At 47.8% G+C, this 17303-nt stretch overlaps 1 protein-coding gene across 2 annotated transcripts in view; it reads right to left on the minus strand.

Moving 5' to 3' along the window:
• The window catches only part of SOCS7 (suppressor of cytokine signaling 7), a 149564-nt gene that overhangs the window by 71911 nt on the left and 60350 nt on the right, over nucleotides 1-17303 (minus strand). For both annotated transcript variants that reach the window (XM_069237496.1, XM_069237495.1), the window contains one exon: nucleotides 2141-2309. In XM_069237496.1, coding sequence (XP_069093597.1) covers nucleotides 2141-2309 — 169 coding nt within the window. The remainder of the gene's footprint in view (nucleotides 1-2140; nucleotides 2310-17303) is intronic.

Raw genomic sequence — 17303 nt, forward strand, 5'->3', positions numbered from 1 at the left:
GTTTCCGGATAATGTTTGGCTCAGAACTCCTGAAATCCTTGTGAAGTCCCTGCTTAAACCACCCATAGTTGAGCACGTCTACCCTGGCAGCATTTAGAATACCTACCAAATGGATGAAAGTCAGAGGGATCATCTGGGAGTCCAACGACTTCTGTGGGATAAATGGTTACACTCCATTGCACTAGTATGACTTACAGTTTAATTTCCAGTCCTGTTGCTTCATCCCCAGGGTTGATCAGAAAGAAGCATCTCTGAGACAGCCAGATAGGTACTTGAGAATACATGTCCTGCAAGCCCAAGAACACTATCCAGTGTCCTGTATCCGTGAAGGAAAGAACCTAGGTCAGGGAAGGGAGGTGTTCAGAAGTTGAAGGTCTAAAAGTGGCCTGTAACCTCTGTCTTTTTTGGGCACCCCCTGCATTTCTCCACCTCCTGGGCCATCTCTTGGCCAAGTGTAGACTCATCTTCCTGTGCCCGAACGCAGGCTCTAACTGGTGGGAGAGGATAGGTGAGAAATGTGAAGAGAAGGGTCTATGCCCTTGTGAATAATTTATTCTCAGTAGCAGACAGTGGGTGATGAGGGGATATGACGCTCTGTCTGTCAATACACCTCTTAATAGACACAAATCCTTTGATGTTAGTACAGGAGAGGCATCCATGTGGAAGCTTATCATAAATGCTTGATCGCACCACTTCAACACTGCCGTAAGAAAATCAGATAGAACTGCAGTTGACTTTTGAATTAGTTAAGAGTCATTTGACGCTTCCCGCCTTTGTTTTAGGCTAAGTGCTATTTAAACAGTTTTACTGATCTGAAAAGAGGTGCACAAAATTAAAGGATTATGGACACACTAGGCACTATGATGAATTTCATAACTGCGGGCACTTTGTGAGACCAAACAATGATAAATAACTGCCGGTTCAGCTTTACGCAAAAAAGTGGGCGAGCTAGCAAATGAGCATCAAAGCAGCCAGAACAAGTGTCTAGATGATAAGCGGACACAAATCTAATTAAATGCCTACCTTCACAATCAATTCTGTAGTCCTCCACAATTTTTGCAGGGATATCAATATACATATCCGAATGCCAGTACTTCAGGAAGCATTTCTTATACAGATGTGACACAAAGGCATCTAATCCCTCCTAGGCCTTATAGATTCAGTATGGAGCTATCTGGTTTAGCTTCTATTTGAACTTTGAATTGAAGTACCAGGATGTCTGTGCTAAAATATAAACATCCCTGCAATGTGAGAGCGCTCGAGAACTGGACCCATAAAAGTACCAACTCGCAGAGACCTTCATGGGTCAGTAAAAGGCTGTGGTGTGAACTCAAAGTTGTTCCCTTGTGTAGATAACAGATGTTGTGGTGTATAATAACCATCACCTTCAAACTGATCACCCGCAGAAAGGCCATTAGTTTATGTAAAGTGATGCATTTGCTCTAGCCCACAACGTGCTGATGGAGAGGTCTCCGCAATCAGTTTCCCTACTTCCATCCACTCTGACGTGTATGTTGTGAGGAAGGCCTGAGGATGTGGCAGGCGGGAGGGTCTGCAAGTTCAGCAATAGTCAAGGTTTCCCCCAGTTAAAGTTGCAGTGATCAAATTAGTAGCTCAGTGGGGGATTAACCTCCATGTTATTTGTGCCTTTCTACAGTTACCAAAATTAAACCAAAAATTAAATATAAATCTGGTAAGCTTACTCAAACTGTAATGGAAAGGGCCTATAAGATCAGAGCTACATTTGCTGATATTAATTGTCTTGAGCTCCATTTACTGCTGATGCGTACAACAGGAAATAATTGAGCACCAGAGAAGCAGGATTCACCCCACACCAAATAAGAAACAAAAAGCAGCAGGTGACAGCCAATACACAAAGAAGGGAAGAGGGCATGGCTAAACTGGATAATACTAACATTCAGAGTTTTTTTGAAAATGTAGCTAAAGAAGATGCCACACCACAAACCAACCACAGATGAGATGAACAAGCATCAACCGCTAAGCATTACTGGAACAGTGTTGCAGGTTTCAACAGTAAACAGGACTTAAAAGTCAAGACTGACATTAACAACAAATCTTCAGCCAGCAGTGTAGTAACATACAGGAAGGATGGCTTAGCAGTGAGGCAGGTGGGCCTTACCTCGGTAGTGCTCCATTCTGGTGTGATGAGTGATTCCTTGTGAACGGAAACTGAGGCTGAGGATGTAACGGGGGTCAGAACTGTCCCGCACCAAGAATGAACCATCTGGCTTTCCCTTCAGTTTCATTTCAGCATCCTCCCAGTTCATTGGACCCCAATACCAGCCACACTGCAAGAAAAAAAATCGGAGAGTGAATAAATAGATTTAGAAACACTTTCAATAGCCATTCTGACACACTACTACTCAACACTAATAATGGACTGTTTATCCATTTCAGGAGGAGATCATGAATGCAATTCCTTATTATATCAGCATTTCAAATTTTTGAAACAGTTTTTACCTAACTCCACTAAGCAGTGAACTAAGGGCCTGACTTAGATCCTGGTGGAGGGAATAATCCATCACAAACCTAGGGGATATCCGTCCTGCCGTATTACGATACCCATAGGATATAATGGGATCATAATACAGCATATGGGATATCCGTCACATTTGTGACGGAGTATTTCCCTCCACCCGGATCTAAATTAGAGAACACATTTTATCAAAGCAGGAGAATCTAAAAAAATGAGGAGGCATACACACATTTCTTATGATTTGAGTTGGATGGAGATAACATTATTTGTCTAGAACTGCTTGAGAAAATTAAACATTCCACCACTTGCAAGCTCAGATTCTTTTTTATGCAAAAAATGGATGGTAAAAGGGTATTAACATTCAGAGTACACATGTAAGCTCTTCAGACAGAAAAATGGTAGAAGACATGCAGTACAATATTAACAGCATCTTATTAGGAAAGGCAATAAAGTTTCTCCAGACTGACAGTAAGGAGGATTGGTGGAGATAAGCAGAGTATCCACCAGAATGATGGTTACCGAAAGTAAGAATCTTTTTCTTCAGATGGATGCATTTACACAAAGACTCCTCACTTTTGAACAAGCTCTGATGCAGGACTCCTTGGGTGGTGGGACTGCAAAATTAAATGAGAATGTCAAGAAGGACAGCCCAGGCAAGGAGACAGTCTTTTCTCCCTTACAAATCCAAGCAAGCGAGGTTGGCCAAAGCATGGAGCGAGGACCACATAGCTGTCTTGTACATATCAGTCACTGGAAACTCTCTACCTAGGGACGATTTTGCCTTGGTCGAAAGAGCCTGGCTTTATACAAGTGGGTCTTTTTTTGGCTGTAGCATAGCTGATCTTTAGCAAGAGATTGAGTCTACTGCTTTCCAGTGTTTTCAGCCAGTGTAGCTCACAAAGAGCTGGTCATCCGAGCAAAATTCTTTCATGCATCTGATGTAGAAGCTTACTGTGTGCTTTGGGTCAAGCCTGTGAAGCCTCTCCTCCTCCTTGATGGAGGAAAAATGGATATTAGGATGACTGCTCAGAAGAAGAGGAGACACCACCGTTGGGAGGAAAGCAGTTTTAGTTCATAACACCTGGCTGGGACGAAACACATAAATGGGGGTCAGACAGACAAGACTTGTAACTTGCTGACTCAGCAATCCGAGAAAATGTCAACTAGGAAAACAGTTTTTAATGTAAAAGCCTCAACTGGCAACCAACATCATAAAAGGGGTTGGCGGATACACCTTTGTCAGACCTTTCAGAAATCTCATCACTACGGGAGACTTAAACAGAGAGGGTTGATCTTGCAAACAGAAGAAAACAGACAGAGTTGAGATGAATCCCTTGTTTGTAGCCTCTGCACAACCTTGACGTGCCTTCAACAGTGCGAACGGTAGCCCGTTGGCCAAGGATGCTTTTAATGGCACAATTCTCTGATAAAGCCAAAAAGGCCAGACTTTGAGCGGGCTGAAACTCTATTTTCTGCCTGGTCATCGGCATGTCTACCTGTGATGTTGAGGGCATCTCTTCTCATCTTTCTCAGAACCTGTGAAGGTGTCAAGTCATCCACACAATTACATCAATAAGAACACCTTATGTGATATCAGTCTGGAACAACTGTCTTATCTATATTAAGAGGACAGCTGACAATGATAACATTAACAATGTAGTCTGAATTGATGTGTGTCAGACATATTTATCATACTAATGCATAAGGATAGCATAATGATGCACAAAGATCATTTCAGAAATACCTCAGAAATCCCCCATATCAGATAAGATTGGGGATTAACAGTATAAATGGCTCATCAAGTGGTCATTGGATCAGAGAAGTCCTTCGCCCCAGATTATTTCACAAGATACTGCCAAAGTGCTGTACTGCCACACCATCCAGTCCTAGGAAGAGAGCCGATATCGAGCCAAGTCCAAGAGGAGAGGAGCTGAGTCCAGCTGATGTTTGTTTTCCCTTACAAAGAACACACTCTCTCGACTACTGATAACTACAGCTTATTGCTGTAAACTGGTATGCTGTGTGCTAAGTCCTCCAATGAAACTCGGGATACAAGTTTTTACTCCATCCTGTCTTAGTAACACACAGAGAAGTAGGCTTGAAGGTGTTCAGTTGCCAGATAATGTTTCTTCTATAGTAGAAATGTGTGTGTTATTTTCACTGCTAGCAACATGCTTTAGTGTTTCTTTAATAATACTGTGTGGTTATTTTACATGTGATAAGCAACAGGATGGGACTGCTGAAATAAAACACCTAAGCATTAAGTGTCTTTCTCTTAGTGCAGTGCTTGTGTGTGATAATATAAAGACCGAAATCAGGCTTGAATTATCACTGCGTCCTTGATGTATTTGTAAGAGACTGTTAGAAACCCACAAAGCACAGACATCACATCAACTATGCATTGGGTAGGGTTGTGTGGGACTACAATAACCTGTTCTTTCACATTCAAGCGTTGGTGCACTGAACTAAGTTCAGACATCCATGTGTCTGAAAGCATATCTTGTAGCTGCTAAGCCAGTCTTTTAGTTTACGCAACAAATCCGCTCAGCACACTAGGAAACAAACTTGTTCAATTCTAAGTAAACTAAGTTTGAGGAAGGGTGGCACACCGAAAAGACCACATCCACAACTTCCTGTATTTGATGAAAGACACTCTAATTTCCCCACTCAATCTGCACACTTGAAGGTATAGGCTGTGAAGACTGGGCTGCAGGACTTACCCCCCTCCCTCCTAACTGGGACAACAGGAATAAGAAGAAGGGTCGCAATCAACAGCTGCCAAAGGTATATATACCACACCCTTTGTGACCAGTCTGGGCAATAAGAATGACCTGGGCCTGGTCTTGGCAACTCTTCCTCAGAAACCGAAGAATCAAGCATATGGGGGAAATTCTTAGTGGAGGGGAAACTTCCACTCAGTCTGAAACATATAACCACAAGGCTCTCTGAGACAAATGCTGGAGGGTTCCGAACGTCAGCCAGTGGGGTTTGTCTTGAGTAACAAAGAGTTCAAGTGAGGTGTGCCCCAAAGCTCAAAGAGATCTTGTACCTCTTCCAGAAGGAGACGCCACTCATGGTCGACAAGAGGACGCCAACAGACTGGTGGCACCTGATGTTCAGCCAACCTGACAGTTGTTTGGCCACCAGCCACAGACCGTGCTGGTGTGCCGAGGCCCAGAGTCTCAGAGACTCCTACAGAGAATTTGAGACCCTATGCCTCCCTGTTGGTTAAGGTACCACACCGCAGTCTTACTGTTGGTCAAAATCTGGAGCGATTGACTGCAAAGTGCTGAGAGGAAGGCCTTGAGTGCCAACCGATTGCCCTCAGTTCCAGCAGATTGATGTGACAACTTTGCTCTTTTGGAGATCAGTGGCCCTGGATCTCTGGGTCATTCAAATGCAGTTTCTACCTTAGGGTGGAAATGTCTGTTAGAACCATAGCGACAGCTGGAGAGGAGTAGAAAAGTCTTCCATGGAACAGGTTTGCCTTCCTTTTCCACCACCTCAACTCCGCTGCAGAGGCCCTGGTGATCACAATAGGTTGCTCCAGATCCCCTTGATGTTGGAATCACTGCCTGCGAAGGCACTACAGCAGAGCTCTCATGTGTCAGAGTGCATGAGTTAACAGGAGGATGTAGGATGCCAACAGACCATGCAAACAAGGACTGGGACTAGCGCCCTCATTAGAAACATCAGAATTATATCCTGAATGTCCCATATCGACTCAAGAGAAGGGGAAAGCTGTGAGCAATATGATAGCCAGTAGTGTCTAGATAAACAAAAGATGCTGAGAGGGCTCCAGGGGAGATTTGGGGAACTGACTGAAAACCGTAAGCCAAACAATAGAGAAGCTCTGCTGACTGCACATAATAGAGCACCAGATGACACGAATTGGCTTTTAGCCAGTTGCCAGGTACAGGAATAATGCGATGCTTGACCATCTGAGATGGGCACCACCACAGCCATTGGCTTGGTGAATATCTGAGGTGAGGATGTCAGTCCAAGTCTAAAGACACCATCCAGTCTTTCTGCTCCAAAGTCAATAAAACCTGAGCCAGGGAGAGGAGCCTGAGCTGATTTTTCCCCGAAGACCATTTCAGGATATGGAGAACTTGGATCTGCTGCACACCACTGTACTTCTTGGTAACTAGGCAGCACCAATAGTAGCATCCCTGTCCCAGTTCTTGCTCTAGCACCCGTTATACTGTTTCTTTATGAAGCAGAATCCTTACCTCCTGCTGCAGGATCTGCAGGTGTTCTTCCAAAACCTGAGAGAATGAGAGGGCAGATGATGGAAGGATAGGGTGTATCCCATCTCTACAATTTATAGGACCCAGCTGTCTGAAGTGATGTCCTTCCTGGTAACACCCTATCGCCTACTGACCTCTGCTCCTTTCCAGAAAAACTACAGTTACTTCCCTGGTGGCGCTGGGGAAAAGGGGTATGAGAAAGGGGAGGGAATAAGGTGTCTAGCATGGTCTATATCTTTTTCTCTGTATTGTCACACAAACTACTTCCTCTGCTGTTACAAAAGCAGGTGTGAGAGGTTTGTGATTTCTTTTGGAACCCCACTAGAGAACAACCTTGGCTTCCTGAAGAAACAAAAAGTCCCAGGAACAGACAGAAATCCTAATGAACGTGCTGTCCCTCTACCTTCTTTGAAGTGATCTAGAGCCACATCTGCTTTTTACCCAAACAGTCTCTGTCAGAGGAGAACCCTGTGGACCGTAGCCATGTCTGGCATCTTAAGGCCACAGATTTGCTCAATGATCTGACCACGCTGTCCGCAGTGACTAGGCCAGCCTGCACTATATGTCAAGAAGCTCCCTGCCCATTCCTCTTCACTTCTGATAAGTGATTCTTCAGATTGTCCTGGAGTTTTGGGATCACGATAGCTGCCATGTCCCAGACAGTATGGGCATATCTCCCCAGTAGACAGGTGATGTTAAGCGAGTGAAGGGCTAATATGGCAGGCAGAAAAAAAAAAACGGTTTTCTTGATGGCTTCTATGTGTTTGGACTCCCTATCAGGAGCCTGTGCTGGAAAAGCCCTATGATTGTATTTGGATGTGGAGCAGCACCGCAGTACCAATCACTCATGTGAGGGGTGAATGGTTAGGAAGAGAGGATTCCCTGGGTCTCTCTCTCTCTCTCTCTTTTTCTCTCTCTCTCCGAGTGAGGTTTTGACAATCAACATTTATTCAGGTGAGAGTCGTGGGGCATCTATTGACACAGAGGGAGGTGCTGCCATAGACACTGAAGGTGGCAACTTATGCGCAGTCAGGCCAAGCTGTGGCACAGAGTCCGACATCAGTGTCTCACTCTGCATAGGGTCATGCCCAACCAGAGCCGATGCAAGTCTTAAGGCTGGTGGGCTTGGTAGGGGCCCAAAGACTGAGACTGCACCAGATAGAATATGTATGGAGGCAATGAGCAGCTTTCTTTATTAAAAATTAAAACCATTATTCCCAGAAAGCCACCCCAGAACTGCTGTTCAAGTTCTTGAACTTTCGTATCTTGATGGTGGCAACGCCCTCCTTTATGGCCTCTTAGATTCTACATTACTCCCTCATTAAAGCGTTCCTACACATTGCAGCACGCCTCATCTAGGACCTAAAAAACATATGACCAGATCACACCCATCCGGATAGAATGACACTGGTACCAGAATCAACTACATTATATTTAAAGCCATCACAACTATCATCCCGCTTATGTGGTTGGTAGGCTCAACACCTCCAGTGGCTCCTTGCACACCAGCAGTTAGGACATAATTATATTGAAGGCAAAGTAATGCAAAAAAAAAAAAAAGTGCTCCAATTTAGGAAAGAGCAGAAGAAGCCGTTTTTTTAAAGAACACACTATACCCATGCAGTGGCAGTCCACTTTTAATCCCAGGATCTAGTTACTTCTCCTATCCCCCGTTGATTGTATCTTTGCCTTTGAACCTGTAGAGTGCCCTGCTACTTTTTGGATGAATTTGTACCACCGACATAGATACATTAGGCTACCTCAGTGTGTTAAATTTCATACTGTGGAAATCGGAAAGCAACTTCAAGTTGCGCAAGCACAGCTTGTCATTCTTCTAAGGTAAATAAAATAGCACAGAGGTGGATAAAAATAACTCTCGTTATTGTGCTACTTAACTTTTTAAGTCCGGCCGTCTGCCAATGGGCGACAGCTGCACTACCTCCCCAGTGCAGCTGTCAGCCACTGGCTAACAACGGGGAGAACCTTAAAAGCCCCTCTGCTGCTAAGCACCAGAGGGAGTTCTTTACTTTATTTTGTTTTTACATCAGGTTGCTCGGGAAGAGGTTCCCAATTGTTTTTTTTTTGTTTTTTTACTGTTGGGGATAGGCGTGCAAGCCTCGCTGACATCACTGCAGTAAAACTGAAAGTAAAACAAATCAGATGGGCTTGTTTTACTTTCAATGAATCAGTGCTTGGGGCATATCTCAGCCTCCAAGAACTGATTCTCAAGAAGAGGTTATCGTTGGAAATGGGAGAATCTCCCCTTTTGAATGGAACCTCTGTCCAGTGGATCCATACTTGGGGATCGCCACAGGAGAGAGGAGGAGGTGGGGAAGAAACCCCACTAGCCGCCAGGCAAAGTTTATTTTTTGGTGGGGGGGGGGGGGGGAAGGATGGGGGGAGGCATAGGGGTGTATAGAGGTGGAGGCCGCCCACCATCAGCATAGCTATGGCCCCACCCAAATAAATGGGACTGTTTCCTGTTGTGGGCACTAGGCCTACCCATACATCTAAGGTACCATTTTTATCTGACTTCTATGGGGAATGCTGGGATGGAAGGAAGTTTGTGGCTCCCTGCAGATTCCAAAACTTTCCATCACAGAAATGTGAGAAAAATGTGTTTTAGTCAAATATTTGGGTTTGCAAGGGATTCTTTTTATAACAATCTAGTGGAAGCCACACAAATCACCCCATCCTGGATTCCCCTAGGTGTCTAGTTAAAAAAAAAAAAAAAAATACAGGTTTGCTTGGTTTCCCTAGGTGCCGGCTGAGCTAGGGCCCAAAATACACAGCTACCCACTTAGCAAAAAAAAATGTCAGTTTTAAGTGGAAAAAAATATGTTATATCCATGTTGTCTTTTGGCCGTTTCCGGTCACGGGCACTAGACCTACCCACACATGAAAGGTACAATTTTTTATCAGAAGACATGTGGTGAGCACAGAATAGTAGAATATTGACTATTTATTGGATTTTACTGTGTTTTACTGCAATCATGAAGCTTCACATTTGGTCCCTTGCTGAATTCGAAATTGTAAAATATATACCTTTCCTTGGTCACCCATGGGTTTCACACTGGCTTCCACCACAAACTGGAAGCAACTTGAAAGCACAAAGAAATTGGACAAAGGGCTACCTATTTGAAAAAGGGGTGGGGTGGCTGGGCGGGGCTGCAGTTAAGGGGTTAAAAAAGGGCTGTTGTAACAAATGTGTTTTTGTATGCAGCTCGTTAAGTATTGTGGGTGAAACTCTGTCCCAAAAAAAGGGGCTTATCATTTTTTCACATGGATCATGCATAAGATCTGTCTGTCACAGCTGCCCCCTCACCCAATATTTGCATTCGCTCTGTCCCCTGGAGAGGGAATGGGCTATGGACTAGGATAAAGTGTTGTGGTAAGTAGACCTACCATGTCACTAAGTTACTCTACTTACTTGTGATCCTACTCCTAGTCACTTAGCACTGGTGAAAAGAAACCAAGCGGTGAGTGAGTCTTGAGAGCAGAAAGGTTGCAATTTTAAATAAAACCAAATTTATAAGTCTTCTAAGGTAAATAAAATAGCACAGAGGTGGATAAAAATAACTCTCGTTATTGTGCTACTTAACTTTTTAAGTCCGGCCGTCTGCCAATGGGCGACAGCTGCACTACCTCCCCAGTGCAGCTGTCAGCCACTGGCTAACAATGGGGAGAACCTTAAAAGCCCCTCTGCTGCTAAGCACCAGAGGGAGTCCTTTACTTTATTTTGTTTTTACATCAGGTTGCTCGGGAAGAGGTTCCCAATTGTTTTTTTTTTGTTTTTTTACTGTTGGGGATAGGCGTGCAAGCCTCGCTGACATCACTGCAGTAAAACTGAAAGTAAAACAAATCAGATGGGCTTGTTTTACTTTCAATGAATCAGTGCTTGAGGGCATATCTCAGCCTCCAAGAACTGATTCTCAAGAAGAGGTTATCGTTGAAAATGGGAGAATCTCCCCTTTTGAATGGAACCTCTGTCCAGTGGATCCATACTTGGGGATCGCCACAGGAGAGAGGAGGAGGTGGGGAAGAAACCCCACTAGCCGCCAGGCAAAGTTTATTTTTTGGTGGGGGGGGGGGGGGTGGGGGAGGCATAGGGGTGTATAGAGGTGGAGGCCGCCCACCATCAGCATAGCTATGGCCTCACCCAAATAAATGGGACTGTTTCCTGTTGTGGGCACTAGGCCTACCCATACATCTAAGGTACCATTTTTATCTGACTTCTATGGGGAATGCTGGGATGGAAGGAAGTTTGTGGCTCCCTGCAGATTCCAAAACTTTCCATCACAGAAATGTGAGAAAAATGTGTTTTAGTCAAATATTTGGGTTTGCAAGGGATTCTTTTTATAACAATCTAGTGGAAGCCACACAAATCACCCCATCCTGGATTCCCCTAGGTGTCTAGTTAAAAAAAAAAAAAAAAAAATACAGGTTTGCTTGGTTTCCCTAGGTGCGGGCTGAGCTAGGGCCCAAAATACACAGCTACCCACTTAGCAAAAAAAAATGTCAGTTTTAAGTGGAAAAAAATATGTTATATCCATGTTGTCTTTTGGCCGTTTCCGGTCACAGGCACTAGACCTACCCACACATGAAAGGTACAATTTTTATCAGAAGACATGTGGTGAGCACAGAATAGTAGAATATTGACTATTTATTGGATTTTACTGTGTTTTACTGCAATCATGAAGCTTCACATTTGGTCCCTTGCTGAATTCGAAATTGTAAAATATATACCTTTCCTTGGTCACCCATGGGTTTCACACTGGCTTCCACCACAAACTGGAAGCAACTTGAAAGCACAAAGAAATTGGACAAAGGGCTACCTATTTGAAAAAGGGGTGGGGTGGCTGGGCGGGGTTGCAGTTAAGGGGTTAAAAAAGGGCTGTTGTAACAAATGTGTTTTTGTATGCAGCTCGTTAAGTATTGTGGGTGAAACTCTGTCCCAAAAAAAGGGGCTTATCATTTTTTCACATGGATCATGCATAAGATCTGTCTGTCACAGCTGCCCCCTCACCCAATATTTGCGTTCGCTCTGTCCCCTGGAGAGGGAATGGGCTACGGACTAGGATAAAGTGTTGTGGTAAGTAGACCTACCATGTCACTAAGTTACTCTACTTACTTGTGATCCTACTCCTAGTCACTTAGCACTGGTGAAAAGAAACCAAGCGGTGAGTGAGTCTTGAGAGCAGAAAGGTTGCAATTTTAAATAAAACCAAATTTAAAAGTCTGGCCGTAGCACCTTTAAAAGGTCAGACAGGGGGGCGTGACCAAGATGGCGGCGTGAGCAGACACGCTGGTTCGTGCTCCGCCGCCCAGGCCCTTGAAATCGACTTGCGGCCCCTGATCTTGTGGCCTGGGGGGGGGGGGGTCCCAATGTGGAGCCTGTGGTGCTGGAACGGCGGGGGCCCCGATAGAGCCGGGGCCGGCCGGCGCTGCGGGACGAGAGGAGCCACGCGCCTTGGGTCGGCGCTCGTTGCAGGAGGGAGCGGTGTGCGGCGGGCAGTGCCGCGCGGTGGGCCTTGAGCCGGCGGCCTGCTGGCGCGACGTGGAGGTGAGGCACTGCCTGCAGTGGAGGACGAGCCCATGAAACGAGTCCGGGGCTGAGCTGGGTTTTGGGGCCTGTGAGGTGGTTGTGCCCTCCTTGTCTTCCCAGCAGCGGCGAGCCCCGAAGAAGTTCCCCAGTGGACAGTGACGTGGAGGAGTTGGAGGTGGCCCAGTGGGCCTCGGTTGCCGGTTGCTGGCCTGGGCGGCCCGAGGGGGCCCTGTTTCAATTGTAAGTGAGCCGTGAGGAGGAGGGGCCCCGCAGTGAAGGATCAACGGCGGCTGGTAGGGGAGTGAGGCCAGGAGAATAACTCCCCCGCGACGACGCGCAGAGGCTGGCCTGAGTCCCTTACGCCTTCACAGTACGCGAGCGGAGGTGATGGCGACCTCCAAGCCCAGGCGGGACCGGACGGTAAGGGATATGCTGACTGGGGGGGTGCCCGGGAGGGGCCCCTGAGGAGCCACCGCCTGTGAGGTCTCCTGAGGCAAGACGAGAAGCGACAGGACGAGGCAGCCCCAGTCACGAAGGGCTTTCTTACATCCTTGTTCGAATCGCTTCGCAGTGACCTGCAGGAACTCCGCAAAGACATATCTCAGGAGGTGAAGGCACTGCGGGTTGAGCTCACATCTTTGGGTGAGCGAGTAGCACAGGTGGAGGATGGTGAAACGGCCCGTGGTGAGGAGCTGGCAGACCTGCAGCAGGAGGTTTAGCGTTTGCGGGAGCAGCAGGATCTCCTCCAGATGACAGTGGAGGACTTCAAGAATCGGTCGCGCAGAAATAACATCCGCATTAGAGGGGTGCCGATAGGGGCGGAGAAGGATGACATTAGAGACTTTGTGGGGGCGCTGTTCCACTCGGTCCTTGACCTGGAGGAGTCGCAGGAAATTATCCTGGACAGAGTCCATCGCGTGGGCCAGCCTGGCGGAGCTGGGGACCGTCCGCCGGATATTTTGGCAAGCGTCCAAAATTTTTGGCTGAAAGAAAGTATATTGCAACGGGCGCGCAGTCTCCCACAGGATCAATTTAGAGGCCATCAGCTCCAACTCTACCAGGACCTTTCGGTTCGGACCTTGCAACGGAGGCGTGAGTTAAAGCCCATTACGGAGCATTTGCGCGCACATGCTGTGTCCTACTCGTGGTGTCATCCGTTCCGTCTTGCTTTCCGCTGGGAGAATCAGCTGCATCAGGTGAAGTCTGTGTCGGAGGCGGCCCGGATCCTGGGTTTGGGGGGAGATGCCCTGGATTCGGATCCGGGGCTGGCCCTGGGCGGTGGGAGTCGTCCGCGTTGGCGGCGTAAGGTGAAGAGGAGGAAGCAGCAACGCCCCACTGCGCTGGAGCAGATTTCGGAGCGCCAATCGGCTGTGAACAGTGTGGCGGCTGGGACAAGTGCCTAGGCGAGAGGCGGCAGGAGTCCCCGGACAGAACTGGGCAGTTCATTGTGGGCCTGAGACTGTTGAGCATGGCCTGGGCGGCGGAGTTGACAGTCCTGGTGGGCGGATCTGTATGGTTTCACGACCCTGCTGAGACATCTCCTCTTTGGGATGTGTGGGAGAGGACTGTTTTCTTATGAGCACTGTTGTGCGTTGTGGCTATATGTTGGTATGCTTCCCTGTGTGTCCGGTCATTGAGGGTCGTAACGGGCGGGCTGGGTGACTCTGGGTGGTCGAGGTGCTGCCCCGGGTTGTGGCCCCTCCGTGAAGCTCCTCCCCTCCTGGGCAATCCCTCCTCTGTGATACATGAAAGTTAAGTGTCTAAGTTTGAATGTTCGCGGGCTTAACAGCCCGACTAAGCGGTTAGCAATACTGTCGAGTCTGGAGAAATCCGGGAGTCATATTTGCCTGTTGCAAGAAACACACTTATTGCACAAAGGCACATTTCGCATTCGCGCTCACGGTGGTTCCCTAGACAATTTTGGTCACCCGCTTGGAGCGGAGGGTGACTGTGTTGGAGCGTTCTCAAAAATCCACAGGTACGCCTAGAATCTGGCAGGAATTGGAGAGAGTGCGCCAGCAGTTGAAGAGGCTGGACTGGGATAGGGCGGAGTATGCAGTGGCGCGGCTTAAGCATACATACTACATTGGGAGCAACAGGTGCGGAAAGCTCTTGGCACATCGGTTGATTCGATCTCCGTCCGGGAGGGAGGCCCGCACAAGCGACCAGATTGCAGAGGTTTTAGCAGAGTTCTATCGGGGGCTATATGCGGCGGAGGTGCGAGACGACGAGGCCCTAGATTCCTTCTTAGAAGGTATTGCTATCACTCCTCTTGGTGAGAAGGAGGCGTCTCAGCTGGAACAACCGATAAGGTGCGAAGAGGTTATATCGGCGATTTCCTGTCTAAAAGCTGGGAAATCTCCTGTCCCTGATGGGTTTACGGCATTATTCTATAAGACCTTCTGTGCAGAACTTGCCCCGCTCTTGGTGAGGCTTTTCAATTCCTTCCGGACATCGGGTGCACTGACGCCTAGTATGTTGGATGCCACATCGCGGTTATCTATAAGCCGGGCAAAGACCCAGAGCAGTGTGCTTCCTATAGGCCGATTTCACTCCTGAACATAGATGCAAAGCTATTCACTGGGATCCTTGCTCACCACCCTAATTTTTATATGCCAGGCCTTGTGGACCCGGACCAGTCGGGATTTATTCCAACCAGACAGTGTAGTGACAACACGAAGCGTCTTCTGCATTTGTTAGATAAACTAGGCCGATCGCGAAGGGAACTGCTTTTCCTTTCTATTGACGCCGAAAAGGCGTTTGATAGGGTCCATTGGACATACCTCTTTCGGGTGCTGGAGCGCTTTGGTTTGGGCCCTGGGTTTCGGTCTTGGATCCGGAGCGCTTATCGGTCCCCCAGAATGGCGGTTCGTGTTGATGGAGTGCTCTCTCTGCCGTTCCCGGTTGGGCGGGGGGACTAGACAAGGGTGTCTGTTATCTCCCCCCTTTTGTTTGCGCTATATATGGAGCCCCTCGCGCAGCGGCTGCGGGATAGCCCCTTGGTTTCGGGAGTGCAATTTGGCAGGTATCGCCATCTCATTACCCTGTATGCAAATGATGTAATCCTCAACCTTATGGAGATCATAACTGAGTTTAGCCAGGTCTCGGGATTCCGGGTGAACATGCAGAAGTCCCAGGTCCTAAGTTTGTCAGTCAGCCCGGATCATGAGGCAACCTTGAGAGATAGGTACCCCTTTCTTTGGTCGTCTTCGCCTCTCTCCTACTTGGGGGTTGATTTAGCGACTTCAGCTGCCAGGGCGGCGAGTTTGAATTACACAAAGTTAGTTCGCGAGGTGCAGCGGGACCTGGAGTCCTGGGGGAGACACAAATTGTCTTGGTTGGGTAGGGTGGCGGCTGTGAAGATGACAATCCTGCTGCGTATTATTGTATATGTTTCAGGCGCTTCCGTTGACTCCACCTCCTCAGACGATATCCACTCTTCAATCGGCGGTTCTGAGATTCGTGTGGGAGGATAGGCTGGCGCATCTTCCGCGGCAGGTTTTGTTTCGCCCTAAGAGCGGGGGAGGCCTAGCGGTTCCCTGTCTTCTGCGATATTTTCAGGAGACACAACTGCGCTTTCTCTTAGAGTGGAGTCATCCACTTACTGAGAAACATTGGTGTTTTATGGACCAGGCTCTCACATTTGGAAGGAGCCTTGCGCCTCCGACGTCGCCATAGGGCGGGAGGCCTTTATTCTTCTCCGATTACGGGAGCAACGCTACGAATATGGGACGCGATGGCTTGCCGGTTGGGGTTGACATCCTTTCCGTCCCCAATGACCTCCATAGGCGCGAACCCTGATTTTGAGCCGGGATTTCGTCTGGAAGGTCTGCGGCGCTGGTATGTCGGGGTTGTAAGAGGGTGGGAAGCCTTTTTGACGAACAAGGGGTATTGTCCTTTGAACAGCTACAGGAGGCATATGGCTTGTTGGAGGCAGATAGGCTGATGTATTATCAGATTCGGCATTGGGCTCTCCAGCCGGCTAACAGAGCATTAATGGAGAGACCACTTACGCCGTTTGTAAGGAAATGCCTCCTTGGCATGGTTGCCCCCTGACTTTTTGCCTTTGCTGATGCTATGTTTACAATTGAAAGTGTGCTGAGGCCTGCTAACCAGGCCCCAGCACCAGTGTTCTTTCCCTAACCTGTACTTTTGTATCCACAATTGGCAGACCCTGGCATCCAGATAAGTCCCTTGTAACTGGTACTTCTAGTACCAAGGGCCCTGATGCCAAGGAAGGTCTCTAAGGGCTGCAGCATGTCTTATGCCACCCTGGAGACCTCTCACTCAGCACAGACACACTGCTTGCCAGCTTGTGTGTGCTAGTGAGGACAAAACGAGTAAGTCGACATGGCACTCCCCTCAGGGTGCCATGCCAGCCTCTCACTGCCTATGCAGTATAGGTAAGACACCCCTCTAGCAGGCCTTACAGCCCTAAGGCAGGGTGCACTATACCATAGGTGAGGGTACCAGTGCATGAGCATGGTACCCCTACAGTGTCCAAACAAAACCTTAGACATTGTAAGTGCAGGGTAGCCATAAGAGTATATGGTCTGGGAGTCTGTCAAACACGAACTCCACAGCACCATAATGGCTACACTGAAAACTGGGAAGTTTGGTATCAAACTTCTCAGCACAATAAATGCACACTGATGCCAGTGTACATTTTATTGTAAAATACACCCCAGAGGGCACCTTAGAGGTGCCCCCTGAAACTTAACCGACTATCTGTGTAGGCTGACTAGTTTTAGCAGCCTGCCACAAACCGAGACATGTTGCTGGCCCCATGGGGAGAGTGCCTTTGTCACTCTGAGGCCAGTAACAAAGCCTGCACTGGGTGGAGATGCTAACACCTCCCCCGGGCAGGAATTGTCACACCTGGCGGTGAGCCTCAAAGGCTCACCTCCTTTGTGCCAACCCAGCAGGACACTCCAGCTAGTGGAGTGGCCCGCCCCCTCCGGCCAGGCCCCACTTTTGGCGGCAAGGCCGGAGAAAATAATGAGAAAAACAA

The sequence above is a fragment of the Pleurodeles waltl genome, chromosome 6, assembly GCF_031143425.1.
Source record: "Pleurodeles waltl isolate 20211129_DDA chromosome 6, aPleWal1.hap1.20221129, whole genome shotgun sequence".
Classification (NCBI taxonomy): Eukaryota; Metazoa; Chordata; class Amphibia; order Caudata; family Salamandridae; genus Pleurodeles; species Pleurodeles waltl.